Source organism: Lytechinus variegatus, chromosome 7 (assembly GCF_018143015.1).
Source record: "Lytechinus variegatus isolate NC3 chromosome 7, Lvar_3.0, whole genome shotgun sequence".
Lineage (NCBI taxonomy): Eukaryota > Metazoa > Echinodermata > Echinoidea > Temnopleuroida > Toxopneustidae > Lytechinus > Lytechinus variegatus.
In genome coordinates this window covers 30046917-30065957 of record NC_054746.1, presented here as the reverse complement: position 1 = coordinate 30065957, position 19041 = coordinate 30046917, and the positions used below count along the sequence as shown (strand labels likewise).

The 19041-nt window shown below is 36.3% G+C and overlaps 1 protein-coding gene across 1 annotated transcript; it reads left to right on the top strand.

The window, feature by feature from the left end:
• Positions 1-6247: 6247 nt before the first annotated feature.
• LOC121418001 (sialin-like) lies at positions 6248-17166 on the top strand. Its single transcript, XM_041611706.1, has 9 exons — positions 6248-6447; positions 7408-7650; positions 8650-8737; positions 9281-9376; positions 10782-10906; positions 13918-14070; positions 14346-14478; positions 15335-15576; positions 16063-17166. The coding sequence occupies exons 1-9, from the start codon at positions 6316-6318 to the stop codon at positions 16279-16281; spliced, it is 1431 nt and encodes a 476-aa protein (XP_041467640.1). The 5' UTR covers positions 6248-6315; the 3' UTR covers positions 16282-17166.
• The last annotated feature ends 1875 nt before the right edge of the window (positions 17167-19041 follow it).

The window sequence follows — 19041 nt, the reverse complement described above, 5'->3', positions numbered from 1 at the left end:
AATTATTATTCATGATGGTATATTTATTATAATCATGTTATGTTATATTACATAGGAAACATTTATATCATAACTTTATGAAACATAATTTGCCTAGGGCCTATGTTGTCATTGTTCCTGGTGCTCGCATTGTCTGTTTAAAGAGATATATAAACCGGTTGTACGAAAAACTCCCGTTTCAAGTAAATATACACAAATATATTATTATTTTATGTAGTGACAGATATGCTTCTTTAAAATGATTTCCCCATGTTAAGGTCTTAATATGAAACATTTCCTGTCAGTGATTACGTTCAAATCAGTGAAGTGGTGAGATAATTCCTAGAATCACTCCTTAAATTGTTTTCTGATCTGAATATCAAAAATTTTCAGCTCGCATCATTTAGTTAATGAAATACGTATGGTCTTAGTGAATTCCTCCTAGTAATAAGCCTAAGAATGCCCGCTTCAGGTCTGAATTATCTTAATTTTCATCTCGCGCTTCGCGCTCTCAATATTTGATTAGTGAGATGCGTATGGTAAACATGATTAAAATGACTATAAAAAGTGCTTCATGTCTTCAGATGTAATTCTAACAAAATCAGCAAGCGCTTGGCACTCGCATTATAATTATGACTATGGTGAGATATGTATACTATAGGTTTTCCCGTCCAATTTCGTCAAAATTTCAACCGATTTAATGATGTAATAATTCAATTTACAATTAATTTGAATGACCTATGAGATCAGCATTTAAATAGTCAAATACTTTATTTAATTTAATTCTACTGGCACGCGATTTCATAGCTATTTCATTTAAACATTTATAAAGAACGATCAAATTAAAATAGCTGAGAAGTGTTTTCAAATTCGCACCGGTACCTTCCTTGCGAACGTTTAGGAATTCAAAATCATTAATATGCAATCACTTACAAGATATGGACAGTGTTTTTCGTTGCTGTTGTTTTTTTTTTTACTTCTTTTGAATAATTATGGAAATGGGTTTTACTCCTAAATTGGATGTTAAAAATTTTATTGAATTTTACATCTGACAGACCATCATTGGGACAACAACTCGTTTTTGTTCCACTTTCATAACTATAGACTGTGGTCAATACCATAATACCCATCCCTTCCCCAAAACGATTTAAATTATATACAATTATGTAAAATAAAAAAGAACAAGATGATGAAGAAAAATACCTACCATTGGCATACTAGGTCATCGACCCACTCAATGGCGGATCCAGGGGAGGGCACAGCCGACTCGTGCCCCCCCCCCCCCTTTAGAGGCACAATTAATTTTTTTTCGTGGACTGAATACCCTTATTCTTTGGTTAAAAATCTTCTTTTTTTTACTCGTCAAATTCCTCCGGAAATGTGCCCCCTTTTGGGAAATCCTCAATCCGCCCCTGCACCCACTCATCAATCACTAAAAGAATAAGCGTTTACAACCATATCCTATAAGTGTTGCATGAATTACGTCTTTATCAAACATAATGGAATAAAATGATTCTAACTGAAAAGATCCGCAAAAAATAGAAATATAGGGTAAAGTTTGAAAAAATGAATACAGAAACATGATATCTGAATTTGGAGTTTAAAGTGCAAATATGTGTGCCGATAAATGAAATTGAAAATGGTGTTTTAGGCGAAATTAAACGATCAGTTCGTCGTAGTGAAATTAAATGACACCTTAGGGCCATTAATTTGAACGAACTTCTCTCTAAATTGAATTTCTACAAAATTCAAAGGAATGATATAGAACGGAATTGAATACTAAATGAATGAAAATGAACCATGTGTGCAGAGGGTGGACAGAAATCTTTCGAATTTGAACGTCCTTTCATTGACTGAAATGCAACTCTGATGAAATTGGACGGGAAAACCTATATTTAAGGAAACTAAAACCCAAGAAGAGAAGTAATCTTATTGGAAAGGGTACAATGAGAGGAACAATTTAAAAAAAAGTTTCATCAAAATCGGTTATGAAATAAGCAAGTTATGGGAGTTTGAAAACTCTTGTTTTACTTTCTATGGGCATCCTCAAATTGGCATTCGTGCTTCAAAATGGCTGATTTTGTGGACAACTCTCCATTTGTTTTGTACACAAATTTTCAGATTTTCCTCATAATCTTTCAAATTGCATCTTGCCTCCTTCTGAGCACACCATATGTCATGTGAAAATATAATCCACACCATATATGTCAAGGTCAGGAGGAGATAATGTGAAATATGTAAAATAAAGGGGAAAATCTGAAAATATGTGTACAAAACAAATGGAGAGTTGTCCACAAAATCAGCCATTTTGAAGCACGTTTGCCAATTTGAGGATCTACATAGTAAGTACAACAAGATTTTTTAATCGTCCATAACTTGCTTATTTCATAACCGATTTTGATGAAACTTTTTTTAAATTGTTCCTCTCATTTTACTCATTCCAATAAGATTGCTTCTATTCTTGGGTTTTGGTTTCCTTTAAAGGATTCCTAAAATATCAATATATACAAAAATTTCGGCTCGCACTTCGCGCTCGTATTGTTTAGCGAGACAGATACGTATCATGAATACAAAATCGATTATAATGTCCCTTTTTAGGTCTGAATATCAAAAATTTTCAGCTCGCGCTTCGCGCTCGCATTATTTGATTGCCGAGATGCGTATTTTTATTTATGATTACAATGACTACAAGTGCTTTCTTAAAATGTCTCTATTAGGTCAGTATACCTGACAACTGAGCGCGCAAAAGTGACTCAAAATTTTTGCTGGTGACGTGACCCACGATACGCCACTGGCACTGGCGTACCGTGGGTCACGGGAGGGGGGCATAGGCCATTTTTTATGTTCAGACCAAAAGAGACATTATTATAAGCATTTTTTGTAATCATGATACGTACCTGTCTTGATTTTATTTGATTTATAATGCGAGCGCAAAGAGCGAGCGGAAGTTTTTGTGTATTTTGACACCAAACAAAGACATTTCAAAGACTATTTTGAGGAATTCATGAAGAGCTTACATATTTCACCATTGTCACCATAATGCTAGCGCCAAGCGCGTACTGATTTTTATAGAATTACACCTAAACACATGAAGTACTTTTTGTAGTCATTATAATCATGAACATGACACGTATATCACTAATCAAATATTACGAGCGCGAAGCGCGAGCTGAATTTTTTTATTCAGACCCGAAAAGGGGCATCGTAAGGCATGTTTGTAGAAAGTCATTAATACTGACCAATTTCTTTCACCAAATGATGCGAGCAGGAAGCTTGAACTGAAATTTGTTTATATTCCGACTAAAAAAAGGGACATTTCAAGGACTGTTTTAGGGATTTATGAGGAACAGACATCGCCAATCCACTAATCGAACGTAAACATGGACTGGAAATGTTTATATTCAGACAATAAAAGGGGGTAATCACTTTTAGTAGTCATGAAAAAGAAGCATATGTCACTACAAAAAATAATGAAAGCTCGAAGTGCGAGGAAATAATATTTGGTATAATATTGACCTGAAAACGGGATGTTTTAGTACCATTAATCCCTTTGAATGGGATTATTTATTTAAACAGACAATGCGAGCACTATGCAGGAGTGATGAACGCATAGGCCCTAAGCAAATTAAGTTTCATAAAGTTATGAAAAAATCTTTTGTAATATAATAATATATATATATATCTTAATATTACATAATACAATATGAAATTAATAATAATATACATTTATTTCTTCTTCTTCTCCCCACTAAGATTCTCTTTTTTCCCCTCTTCTTCTCCTCCCCCCTTTTTTTGGGGGAGGGGGAGCTGTTGGGGTGCCCCACCCCGTAGTTACGCCATTGAGTAGTAATCGTAGCAGCAGCAACAGTAGGAGTATAGCGCTTCTAGTATAGTATGATTGTGATTGTTAATAAGGTAATCATCGTCATCATCACCAACATCTGATCGTTATATACCTCGTGTGTATTATTACAAACTAAAGAAGGTTTCATACTCTGAAAAAAATGTCATCGTTCCAAGAGGAATGGAGATCTACATTTCTGCAATTATTGTTGCAATCTGGTGTACGCAAGAGCGGGAGTATAGAATTGTTTTTAATGCGTCGAAAAGGATCAACAATATGCCTATATCATGTATATATTTATTTCTTTTGTAAGTATTGTCGCTCAGTCAATTATTCGGGGTTCCTTTACCCACTACCCCATCCGCAACAATTGGTTTATTTCAGTTGTTGCGATTATCAACCATCTCTAAACATGCTAAAAGGCGAACCTTTTAAAAGCACACTCCCGTCATTGGTCATACATTCTGTAGGTCGTTGTGACCCATTAATTCCAATTATTGCTGAGACAGCTATTTTGCTGCAAAGGTTAAACTTGATCTAGCGAGAACTTGTTTATGATATCTATATAATTATATTGCTATATTGCCGTCTTTTCATGTCTTTGTTTTTACAGCCACCCTCTGTACCCATCATCATTTTTTTAATCGGAAGGAATTATTGTGTCGTGCTATCAAGAAATTTGCGAAACTTCAGTTAGTTCAGCTTGACCTTAAAGTTAGTTCTTGTGCAAATTAAAATCACATTTGTTACCTTAGATATATAGGGACCCATAATTTCCGTCGAATCAGTATTTGAATCACCCTTCCGCGTAGAAGATATATTTTAATCGAAACACTTTAGTCAAGATAGCGGTCCACTTTGCTGATTGTGTCTTGTAAAGTTTATCCTGAAAATGGCTCCACATTTAGACTTCGAGGAGGATAAGGTTATTGTGTGTGATGTCTTACATGAGAAAGATGCGGAAGGAGAACGAAAGCCTTTACTTCAATCGCGAAGAAGTAAGTAATAGTTGGACAGATATTCACTGTTTACTATTCTCTCTTCTTTCACTCACATTTCCACTATTCCACCCTCTTTCTCTCAACCCTCTTTTTTATCTCCCCCCCCCTCTCTCTCCCTCTGCTATTTGTCCCTCTTCACCTTTCCCCTTCACATCCCTGTAGAATACTCTATGCTAACTTGTCAGCTCATCTCGTCTTTTTGGATGTATAAGTAGTCAGATGATTGTTATATATAAAGAAGTAAATTATATATGCCAAAAATGCAATATTATCTCATTCACAAAAGTCTGTATTGCACTCCCTTGCTTCTTCTTCTTCCTCCTCTTTTTCTTCTTTCTCTTTATCCTTCTTCTTCTTCTTCTCCTTCCCTTATTCCTGTTTTTTCCCTTCTTTTCGCTCGTCACACCTTTTCCCGGACTTTTTCTTCTTCCTATATCTCTTCATCAATTTCTTTTTCTCTCTCCCCTCTATGCCCTCTTCATTTCAGTTGTAAGGGTGTGTGCTTCATCTACTAGTATTTCGATTTTCTTTTCTGCAATCACCAATGTATAATAGTTTTATGTAAATTTGATTGTGATATGTTATATATTGTGTATCTGTAATTCTTTTATTAGTCCAGGGGAGCGTTTCATGAAGTTGTCAGCACTGACAAATTGGTTTTCTCCGACAGTTACCATAGTAAACCAAAACCAAGGATTTCACTGAAATTGTCAGCACTGACAATTTAGTCAGTGCTGACAACTTTCATGAAACACCCCATGTACTTAGTCCTCAAAAACGAGTAACCTGGACTTATTTTCACTGTTTGTAACTTATCTTTGTTTCGTTTTGAATAATGGTGATATAAAAAAAATCAAATATTATATCCAGTTCATTCTATGTATAAAAATACTTTCGATTGAGTCTAATGTTTTCTCACAACTGAACTCACATCTTACATACACAGTAAAAACGCTGTTTAAGATTTTATACAACGCTGTTTACTATATGAACCTTACAGTATTTGTTTAACCTTTTAAACAATCATGTTTAATTTATCGACGATTAGATATTGAAAATTAAACTTTGTTGCTTAAGATTTAAACAGTTGTTTAAATTGTTTAAACAATTACTGTAAGGTTCATATAGTAAACGGCGTTGTATAATTTATTTTTACTGTGTAATGGAAAAATGGGCATAAATCAACCCAACCCAACAGAAAGTGCGTGAAAAGTATATAATAAACAGACAGCCAAACAAAAGGAAAGATATACATAACGACATTGAAATAATTATCTTATCAAATTTATTGCATTTTGAACCTTCCACTGACTGTGATCCAAATCATTAGATTTAAATTTAAATAAAGTCAAAGTGAAATAAAATCACGTTGAATGATTCTTTTCTCTCGTTACATTTTTTTCATTTGATATTATAGGACCACCAAATACGCTGATCTCTTGCCGATATATCCTAAGCTACGTCGGTTTCTTAGGATTGACTTGTACTTTCATGAATAGGGTCAACATTAGTGTGGCCATGACAGCGATGGCTAATAGTTCTTACAGTACTTCCTATGATGTCTTCAACTCGACTGAACTATGCCCTGCTAGGTCGGACCATGATTACCAAGAAAACATTAGGGTAGGAGGCTTTTACTTCTTGATTATTCATTATTTTCCACATTCTGCTGGGTGTATTAATCCAGCTTCGATGCGATAACACAAAATACATAATATATCATATTTTTACAATGTATCATTTAGATTATTTTAATTATTATTCCAAACAAAAATGAAAAATCAAGATGATAATAGAGAACATTTTCACCCGGAAGAAGATTTACGGCACTCTAACTGGTTGTCGAATCAGACCTATATCCAGATGGAAAAGTATACCATGTAAATGGAAGAAACTGACGCAGGTGAGGGCTTATATTATATATACATGTTGAAATATTGGTGAAATGATTCCCATGTAGATGAAATATTGAATCAAATGAAATAATAATTCAGGTTGCAAGGCTTCACAACAACGATTTAAACGAAAACATTCATGGATCCAAGAGCGATAGAAGTTAATACACAGACGCTTTCTGGAACGTTGATAATCTATTGCAATACTCGTCCAATCACAATGAAAAGCTCAGTCAGAGGTCATTGTCGAAAATTGGTAAATCGGGACAGCATATCGTCCTACGATTCGGAGCTGACGAAAAATTGCAAATATGTCGTCAGTCCAGAGTCCAGGATGAAACTGCTGTTTGATTCCACAAAGGGCTTTTCACAATAGATTCTCAATGTTCCAGATAGCGTCTGCGTATTGGTTGTGAAAACTCACTATAATATCCAACAAGCCACACAAATGTAAACTGCCTCGCTACATTTATCGATCAAAAGAACATACAACAGAACCTTAGCAAATTTCTCTGAATAATGAACTAATATTAAAAATTATCAGCACGGATTGCGGTAGTACGCACACATAATTAATATTCGTTGTTGCGTCATGCATTTAAATTTGAAATTGATGGTTCCCGTCCAGTTTCTTAAATTCCAATTTTCTCTCTTACTCATACGTTCAATATCTTCATATCAATATTAGACAGGAGAGTTTCCATGGGACGCACATACACAGGAGCAGATCTTAGCCGCGATATATTATGGCTTTCCAGTTCTGCAGGTACCTGCTGGTGTATTAGCTGATAAATATCCTGGATCGTGCTACTGGGTGATTGGTCTTGGGTATCTAGGATCGGCTATATTTCAACTGTTTATCCCTTTAGCAGCTTATAATGGAGGAGCTCCGGTCATCATAACACTGAGAATCCTTGCCGGTCTTTCCGAGGTATATGTCTCAAAATTATTTTATCCTAAATCAATCCCAAATCTAAATTCTGCTGGTGTATTTGAAAATATATAATTTTTGCTGTTCGCAGATTTCTGTACAAAATTAACACAAAATGGAAAACGAGCAGAATTTTAGTACAATTATTACCTCATCCCCTCCCACGAGAACCAAATTTCATGAAAGAATGCCGGGCTCATTGACACAAAAATTGCAATCAATCGAAATTTGAATTACAACGGCCATATAATCTAGATCGTTTTATAAATCATTTTGTTTTGCTTTGGTGTTGATGGGAAATATTTTATTATAAACCGACCGGCCCTTGAAATTTTTTGTTCACTATAATTATGTTTCACCTCCAGAATTAAACTTGTTTTGTTTTTAAATATGGATTTCCCTCAGGCCGACCTATTGGTATATATTTTTTGTATATAACATTATGATGATATTGATTTTAAAAATGGGACATGAACACACTTTGTTACTTTACGAAAAATATAAGAAAAGGATGACCAAAATGGAAAGATATAGAACAAAAGTGGATAATGGAAATTTCGTGCTCGAGCATTTGCTGACTTTGAGGATAATTGTGATTTTGGAGACAGCCATGATTGAGGGCGAGAATATACATTACATCGAAATAAAATAGTGGAAGTTAATGTACTTTTCTTCAATAATGTATGTATATCCCTATGTTTCCACCGACGATGTTGTAAGGGATATTCCCGGGGGATACTAATTCGACAATTGCGTTTTCACTAAAAACTCCATTGTTTGCACATTATCTATATTTTGCGCAGTTATATATAATTCGTTGATTGATGGATGCATGTTATTATGTGTTGACAATAAATGAAACCAGGCATAAAGTGATCCTTTCTATAACAAAAAAAAAACTTGCGCTGTGTTCCAGTCAATCGTAATTTCATAAACTTCGCAAGATTAGTATTTGATATTTTGTACAAATAAATTGAATTTCTGATAACATTTCAACAGAGTGGAACGTATCCCTGTCTATATTCTATGATGTCCCGCTGGGCTCCCCCGGCAGATAGAAGCAAGCTACTCGCTATCATCTTTGCGGGTAATGTTATACATCTCCACCCAATAGTGGGGGATGGGGGAGCGACGGTCAGGGGTGTAATGAGCCTAAAATTTTGAGGGGGCTAGGTATGGCGAGCGAGTGAGCAAAAATTTTGACATGTTTATTACAAACATCCAATTTTGTGGTAGATTTTGACATTCTCTTTCCTTTTCTCTTTTTTCTTGGTCGTGATTTTTTTTTTGGGGGGGGGGCAAGCGAACAAAGCCTCCCTCATCTGTACGCCACTGCCGACTGTTAGGGGGAACTTAGCACATAAATATGGTTGAAATATTTATTCATCGTAAATTTCAAAATGTTTTCCTGTTTCTCCCTATCTAATCGTTGTCTTCCTTTCCCCGTTTCTTTCTTTGGTTTGTATTCTGTATCTCGGTCACTACCAATTCTCAACATAGTAATCATGAGATACGCATTGTAATTCTCCATGCAAAATAAAACAAAAATCAATATGCTAAATCAAAATAAAGTCTAATTCATTAAATAGTTCCTTAATAAATCGCAAATATCGTGAAATTCTCTTTTCAGGTTCATCAGTCGGCCAAATCATTGCTCAACCAATCTCGGGTATTCTCTCTGATTCCGACATCCTTGGTGGTTGGCAGTTCACCTTTTATCTTTTTGGTGAGAAAAGCAATGTTTTAGTAATTTCATTAGTTAAGAGGACCGGTGATTACAACTATCTTAGCTTACTTAGCAACAGCATGCAATTGTGAGAAAAAAATCGACATGCAGATACAGATTCAACCTCCGTCTACTTTTTTCTTGTAAAAAATTGAAAAAATATACAGTGCGTATCAAAAAAAGTTTACACTTTGAAAAAGCCATGGGAATTAACAAATATACAACATGTGGGTAATTTTTTCACATATAATTATGGGTTTGGGTCTCATCTATCCAAGGACAGTAAAAAAATTGACAGAATGTTACACTTGAGTGAGCACTGTCCATTTATGTAAAGCTGGCAGAAATTTGTTTGCGCAGAAATGCTTGTTTTCACGCTGTGTCAAGGGGAAAGAGCGAAATTAAATTTACCCTGCGAAGTATTTCTCATAAATTTCCTTAGCATTTTTAGCCAATTGACATAAAACGGATACATTAAAGCATTTTGTAGCAATTTTGCCGCCCAAATTTGAAATTTCAACACTTAGTAAGCACAACCTTTACCCTTTTTGTGCCAGCTGGATCTGATGACATAACTGAATCTGAACAAAAGTTTATATCAGACATCTCCAGCATTTTTCACAAAGTTTTTATATTTAAAGTTGGTTTACATTTGATTTTTCATTTAATACTTGTTTCTCCACACTTTTCCCAAGCTTGGCAATGATTAACAAAATGAAAATCAAGCCTAAGCCATTTCATGTAAATCACAGCTCAGTGTAAAGCAAATATCGTCATGATGGCCGCGGTGTGTGGGGGAGTGAGGTGGGGCGCAATGCACTCTTCGAAGTGTTTGGGCAAGGAAACAAGTTTAAAAAGGTAAAAGATATCTTCAAATCAATTTTACTAACTAATTTCCACGTGTTCTTCATGATTAAGGTCTACTTTTATTCGCATAACTATTTCAAAGTTCTGCGCAAATCATTTTCCACCAACTTTTCAAAAGTAAGTGGTGCTCACTCAAGCGGAAATATTTTTTCGACAGTTATATCGTCATTTGCTTAAATGGATCTGTACCAATGCTAAAATGTGGAAAATTGTCAGGATATTACAAATATATAATTTTACAGGATTTTTTTCTAAGTGTAAACTTTTTTTTGATACGCACTGTATACCCGCAAGTCAGAATTAAAAACACTCAGCTCTTTTTGTATGTAACTTTTTAGTTTGGGTTGTCTGTGCACGTATGAAACTATTTTCTTTCTTTTACACATAAAGGTGCATTTTACTAAACTTGAATTTGAATGGAATTGAAGCTCATTATACACTTTGAATCCTTTTGAGACTTTCCTATCCCTTTTTATTCATTGTATTCATGACAACAAATTGCATTAGTTATTATTCTCATGTATTTGCACGTGGCTAGGTTCCATAGCAGTGCTGTGGTGTTTCTTATGGTTTGCTGTGGTCCATTCCTCGCCCATGACACACCCTAGAATATCAGACGAAGAGAAGGATTACATCATATCTGAACTCGGACTTGAAGATAAGGTATTGGAAGTGAACAAAAACTGCACATAATCAGTCCATAATATGGACTGATTATGTCAGTATATATCGATTTATATATGCAGTGGCGTACCGGGGGTCACGGCATTGGGGGGCACCAGCAAAGATTTTGAGTCACCAAGTGAGCGCGCGGAGCGCGCTCAGTTGCTAATTATGCTGACCTAATAGAGATATTAAGGACAGTGTCATTAAACGAATATGTATGTCACTGATCACATAATGCGAGTGCGAAGCGCGAGCTGAATTTTTTTTATATTCAGACCTAAAAGGGGAAATTATAAGCAAATTTTTGTAATCATGATATGTACCTGTTTCGCTAAACAAACAATGCAAGCGCGAAGCGCGAGCTGAAATAATTGTATTGATCCCAATCAGATATTTTAAGGACTATATTTTAGGAATCTATTAAGAGTATACATATCTCACCATAGTATTCTAATGCGAGTGCCAAGCGCTTGCCGATTTTGTTAGAATTATATGCATCCAAACACATAAAGCAATTGTCATTGTAATCATGATTAAAATGCGCATTTCACTAATTAAATATTGCAAGCGCGAAGTGCGAGCTAAAAATTTAGGAAATTCAGATCTGAAGAGGGACATTTTAAGGCTTTTTTGTAGGAATTTACGACGACCCTACGTATTTCATTAACCAAATGAAGCGAGCGCGAAGCGCGAGCTGAAATTTTTGTATATATTGACCCCAAACATGGATATTTTAAGGACGATTTTTAAAAGAATCCATTAAGAGTGCACATATCTCACCATAATTATCTAATGCGACCACCAAGTGCATGCTGATTTTGTTAGAATTACACCCATAGGCGGCGGAAACGGGGGGGACGTGTCCCCCCCTAAATTTTAGGTGGGGGGGACGGTCCCCCCCTAAATTTTGTTTTGATAACCTTTTTTTTTTTTTTTTTTTTTTTTGCTTGTCAATTTTTTTTCCTGCGTCCCCCCCTAAATTCACGTGGACCCCCTTGACACGTGTGTTGTCCCCCCCTAAAATTTAGGTTGATGACCTTTTTTTTTTTTTTTTTTTTTTTTTTTGCGTCTCAAAAATTTTTGGGGCGCTTGTCCTATTTTTTACATGTGTCCATCCCAAAATTTCAGGTGGACACCCCCTAAATTTATTGGCTTCCGCCGCCAATGATTACACCTAAAGACATACTTTTGTAGTCATTGTAGTCATGATTATCATACGCTTCTCACTAGTCAAATATTGCGAGCGCGAGCTGAAAAAATTGGAAATTCACACCTGAAGAGGGGCATTCTAAGGCTTGTTTGTAGGAATTCACGTAGACCACTAACCAAATGATGCGAGCGCAAGCTGAAATGTTTGATATTCAGATTAAAAAAAAAATGACATTTTAAGGACTGATTTTAGGAAATCATGAAGAGCAGACATATTATCTCACTAATCCACTAATGCGACCGTAAGCACGGACGGGAAATGTTTTATATTAAGACCTTAAAATGATATGTCACTACATTATACAATTAATGCACATTTATGAGTGTGTTATGACGATGCAGCAAACTCGAGGGTATTTACAATTATGCGAAAGCAAGAGGCGCTTGCGCCGAGTGCTTTTGCATAATATTGTGAATGCCCGAGAGTTGCTCGCATCGTCACTAACATCACGAATCTTAAAATGTGCATTAATTGTTTTATAAAACGGGTCGGCAAAATGAATTTTTCATGGAAATCTTGTTCAAATCCCTCCAACTTGTGTACGATCGCACAGCTGAGACGAAGAGATCACAAGACTGTCAATTATGACATCACAGGCGCGTATCTACTATGCGCTTAAGTAAGCGCATCAAAATCCTAGCCAGCCTCTTTTACTGAACGCGTATCAGTTTTTACGCGCTATTGGAACTAATGCTGCACAAAAATTGCACAGTGCTGCACAAAAAATGCACAGTGCTGCACGAAAAATGCACGACTGGAAGGTTGCGCATAATTAAAGCATGAACACGTGACTTGAATACGCACTCACCATTGGCTACATCCTTGAACCCGTTTATAAAAAACAATAATAATTCGAAGTGCGAGGAGATATATTTGGTGTATATTAACTTGAAAACGGGATGTTTTAGTACAACAGGAGTATATATCTCGTTAAACAGACAATGCGAGTATCAGGAACAATGAAGACATAGGCCCTGAGCAAATTATGTTTCATAAAATTATATAGCCCTATATTTTTTATTTTTATGTAATATAACATAACATAATTATTATATAATATAAAATAATCAACAATATTTTCTTCCTTCCCACTGTGTTTCTTTCACTTTCTCCCTCTTTTCCCCGTTTTTTTTTTGGCTAGCCGATTGGGGGGGGGGGGGGGCACGTGCCCCACCATGCCCCCCGTAGTTACGCCACTGTATATATGGATATATATAAATCGATATGTTATATCGATTTACAGAACAGATGAAGCGTAATATAAAGAATAATATTTACTTTCAAAGTGAGTAATTAGAACTTGAGAAGTAATGAATGTGTTCATCAAAACAAATTACTTGGGCCAATTGATTGCTTTTACTATATAGAGTCAAGATGATGGAAGGATATTTCAATGTAATTTCTGCATGTGTAATCTTCTGTAACTTCCAATCCGAGTGGTCTGAGGCGCCTGGCTATACATGGAAAGTCCGGGGTTCGATCCCCGGCTACGACACCTGTGCTCTTTTATCCTGCATTCAAATAAATGGAAATGCTTCACGCATTATTTGTAACTAGGTGTGTACTTGTTTTAAAAAAAAAAAATAAAAAAAAAACTTCCAATCCAAGAGTTCAATACAAAGATGGATTAAATGCCATTCTGAAAATTTTAAAAGAATTTAATAATGAAACTTATGCCTCTCTCGAAATATCTAGAAGAGGCCTAACCACCAAAATTGGCTACCCAAATGTATTGATATCTATATATTTATCGCTCATAAAATGTCGAATTAACTTGCGTATTCCTTTCTCCATGCAGCCACCAAAGAAATATCCATGGAAACGTTTCATTACGTCACTTCCTTTGTTGGCTGTGATTTGTGCAGACTTCGCTCTTATGTGGGTCCTCTACTCACTGACATCAAACCTGCCTATATTCTTAAAAGAAGCTCTCCGATTTGACATTTCCCAGGTATGGAAATACACACAAATAAAAATGTCGATACCAAGTAATAAAAAAACCTACCAGTACCCCCCCATCTCTCTCTCCATCTCTCTCCCCCTCTCTGATAATCATGGTACCTGTGGATTTTTATCTTTTATTTTAGAGGTCACTTTGAAATATGAATATTGGGCTTCTAATCACCACCCCCAAGAAAACAACAAAGGAATAAAAGATGTGGAATAAAAAGGTTAGTCGTCGAGAAATGGGTTAGGTCTACTTCTATTTTTTTTTCTTGCATGCAGGCAGGATTTTTGTCATCAGTGCCACATATCGTCTTCTTTATCTTCATCATTGGTGGGGGAATTTTCGCAGACTTCCTTCTCACACACACCAACTTCAGCTTGACCACCGTAAGGAAATTCATGACAACATTGGGTAAGATCAATTTGTTAAGTGTCCTAACTCAAGGAGCAAGTACCCCTCCACGAATATACTTGTTTCACAACGAAAAGAAAGAAGGCGCAATTGACGATCTCCATTTTTAGTTGGGCGGAAAAGGAAAAAGGAAGGGAGATGAAAGGCAAAGAGATTTCAATAACCAAAGAAGTCGCAGTGGCCGAAAATTGGAAGTTGCAAGGTTGTAGCGCTTGCTCACGGCGTCAGATTTTTGGAAGGGGCACGATTACGTGTTCATAATGCGCCCTCTTGTACTTGTGTCGCAACCACTGACAAAGAAAATTCTCACCCGGTATGACAGATTTCCAAGATATACCACTGTTCAAGGGTGCAAATGCATGCACTTGATCTTATCAAGAATTAAATTCTGTATAATTTATTTCGTTTTCAATAAAGTCAGTAGTGCCTGCCTGAGGGCGTTGATGCGGTACAAGTTCATCCTTGAACAATTAAGTCGGGGTGATGAGGGAGGCAGATAAATTTCTGTAATGAGCAAGAAAGGTAAAATGTAATCAAAGACGTCGCGACGCCCTGAAACAACCAATTATCAAAGCAAATCAAAATAAAAAATAATGTTATCACTTTATCATAATTCTGATAAAAGGAACTAGCATTGGCTACTTGTTTGATGTGGTGCCGACTGGCTCATTTTTTTTTTAAATCACATTATTTATTGCATGATTACTCTACTCGCTCACACATAGGGCTAACCATGCTAACGATTCCAGTCTAAACGTCTAATGTCTACTTTTTTTCAAACGTCTCTCTTGTTTTAGGCCTATGCGAAGGCGGGGGAATACCCTGAAATGATAATTATACATTTTTTCATCGACAGGTATTTTACCATCGGGCATCTTCCTCGTCCTGGCGGGCTATGTAGGATGTAATGCAACTCTCGCCATCACATTCATCTCACTGGGGCTAGCCTGTACTGGTCTAGCTTACTCTGGATCGAGTCTCACTATGATGGAGTTTGCCACGCCCTATGCAGGAATGGTTGTTGCTATATCCAACTCTATTGCAACATTCACTGGTTTTATTTCACCGGCGGTTGTTGCGGTCTACACAGAAAACCAGGTAGGTCTGCAGATTCGTGGAGTCACAAGGGGGGGGGGGTGACAAAATCACGTATCTCGTGTTTCTTACCCCCAAAGCCTTCACGTTCTCTCTAACTTAATGATAAAGTGATAATAACCATATTTTATTATTGAGAATAAATTGTCTCTCGTTTCGGGCCGACGTCGTCCCTGATAATATACCTGCATGAGCGCTGACTTACAGATCATAGGCCTCGGGGCCATGGTTACGCTTCGTAATTCCGAAACCCATAAATTGCCTATATCCTGAAATCTGGCAGCTTTTTAAGAAAGTTTCCTTTGTGTGCAATTTCTGGCCCCCATTCGCTATTGTGCATGGCATTTTCTATTTTCACTAAGATTGCATGTATGACATGAAATATACAGTTTAAAAAAATCATTTTTTATTGTTTATTGCTTTGCCTGAAAGTGAAATCGTTGTATAACTATGCTTGTCAAATTATTGCATTTGTTTGGTACATTACAGGCCGATATAGCAGGATGGAGGTCATTTTTCTGGGTGACATTTTACATTGCTGTTGCGGCATGGTTTCTCTTCATGATCTTCGGGACTTCAGAGCTGCAATCATGGGCGAAATGTGATGAAGCAAAGAAACTCAACAGTGATCACCAAGAGACCAAGTATGGAGGAATAGTTGATACTGAGATAGCTTGTAACACCGACAGGAATGTGTTGCTACCGTGACCCTCTGACTACACCTGAATGATTTTCTGAATAACAAATATTTTGATCATAAGTTATTTGACAGAGAAGGCGAATTGAAACTCGTGTCTGTAGTAGTTTTATATACACTCTAAAAAACAGAGTAAAAATATACCCAACATTTGGTAAAAAGGGAATATGCATGTTTGCTGGGTAAATGTTTCCCCAAAATATCGGGTAAAATGCATGTTTGTAGGGTAAAATTTGACGCAACATTGCGTAAAATTTACAAAAAATTGGTATCTTGTTACCCCCCCCCCCGAAAAAACACACGCATGTTCCCATTCACCCAATATTGGGTAGACTTTTTTTCAAAGAGTGTATGCTGGTATAATAATTATGAACTCCTATATAAAGACCGGTACTTATTTAAATGTTTTCGAAATGGATAAGAGCAGAGTTCATTTATATTTACCAAACAGGAATCATGTCAATTATTTAAATTGAATGTCCAATGGCTTTTTCAGATTGTTTTGTGTATGAAAAGAAAAGCGTGAAAATCACTCTGAACAGTATTAAAGTTAAAGCAATTACAAACTGGATTGTCTTTCTTTCCAGTTTGCGTAATGACGAAACTTGTCAGCAATATTTCTGCATATAACCCCCCCCCCCTACACTCTTAAAATATTGGGTAACATTCTGTCCAAACAACAGTTGTTCACAAAAATTATCTAACTCTGGGTGGTTTTCAACCAATAAGTTTTCACCCAAAGCACACATTATTGGTCTAAAACTCCCTGAATATGATAAAGTTTTAACCATTATTGTTGTGTGGACAGTATGTTGTCTAAGATTTTTAAGAGTGTCAAAATTACACAATTTTCACTACAGAAAGTATATTTTAAATAAGAAGGTCAATTATGGTATTTAAAAACGCCACTATGAATGGTCCTATGTATGAATATTACTGGGAGGGAGGGAGGGGGTGGGTGGGGTAAGATTGCTTGAAATGTTGAATATTATGCTTTTAAGCGAGGGAGTGAAGCAAGCGAGCCTGATTCAGGCCAATTAGACACTGTTCATTGTGTTCGTTAACTGAAATTATAGTGATCTGGCGCAGAATTACATTCCTAGAAAACAGGCTTTGTTACTCTATACAGTCTAGACCGCTTCAGTGCTTTAAGGAGCTTTTTCATGTAACTGAAAAAAAGTATAATATTAACATTTCATCTTCATGAAACAGTGACACGAAATATGCTCCCGCGACATTTGCTCAGTTCATATTTTACGAGGACATATAGAGTTAGAGCTAGGATTGCAAGAGTTTTTGATTCAGAACAATATCAAAGATAAAGGATAGGGTATATTCAGTTTTGAAGGTTAAGTGTTTTGACGTGCAAATTTTCCATCGGATTGTTTTCTGTATGAAAAGAAAAGCGTGAAAATCACTCTGAACAGTAAAGTTAAAGCAATTACAAACTAGATTGTCTTTCTTTCTTTCCAGTTTGAGTAATGACGAAACTTGTCAGCAATATTTCTGCATATAAAATCCCCCCCGTACACTCTTAAAATATTGGGCAACATACTGTCCAAACAACAGTTGTTTACAAAAATTATCTAACTCTGGGCGGTTTTCAACCAATACTGTGTAGTTTTCACCCAAAACACACATTATTAGTTTAAAACTACCCGAATTGGATTAAGTGTTAACCAATTGCTTTGTGGACAGTATGTTGCCTAAGAATTTTAAGAGTGTAATTTTCAGTGCCAAAATGACACAATCACGACAGAAAGTATATGTTTACAATAAGAATGTCAATTATGGTATTTAAGAACGCCACTATGAATGGTCCTATACATGTATATTACTGGGAGGGGGGAGGGGGTTGGGGGTAAGGTTGCTTGAAATGTTGAAGATTATGCATTTAAGCGAGGGAGTGAAGCAAGCAAGCTGATTAAGGCCATTCAGACAGTGTCCATTGTGTACGTTAACTGGAAATTAGTGATCTGGCGCAGAATCATATGTTCTAGAAAAAAAAAGTTTTGTTACACCGTACAGTCTTGACCGCTTCAATGAAATTGAAAAAACAATATATAATATTAAGATTTTATCTTCATGAAACAGGGACACAAAATATGCTCCTGCAACATTTGCTCCGGTCTTGATATCCGAGGACAAAAAGTTAGAGATAGGATTGTAATAGAGTTTTTTTTAGTCGGAACAATGTCACAGATTAGGATAGGGTATATAAATTTTAGTTTTGTAGGTTAGGTTTCATATTTTGTCGTGCAAATTTTCCATCGGATCAATTGTCCCCGGGTTAATCACCCGGGGGGAGGGGGACACTTACATTGGCGAGTGGATACCATGCGCGACCCCAAAAAACACGTAAAAAGGATGTCTTTTTCACGATAGGGCACGTTACGTACGTAACGTGAAAAGGGTGTCAAAAACACAAAAATAATGAAAAAGGTATCTATGTCGCTAGGAAAGCTACGTGTTTAGGGTCAAATTTGCGGGGATGATAAAACAAAATTAAAATGTTTTATAAAGGATGTCCTTTAATTTTGCCCCAACACTACGTATTTAGAGTCCGATTTGCGCGAGGTGTGGAAGGTGGGGTCGTACCAAACCAAAATGATGTGTATTGGTAAACCGACCAGCGAAGGACCCGTGACATAGGCCTACTATTGCTGTACTTGTTTAGGGGTTCATTTCAGGGAATGTTTGCCAAGAGTATCGTTTTGTTTCCAATACTTGTTAAGGGAAGGGTTTCACACGTCAATACTTGTTAAGGGGTG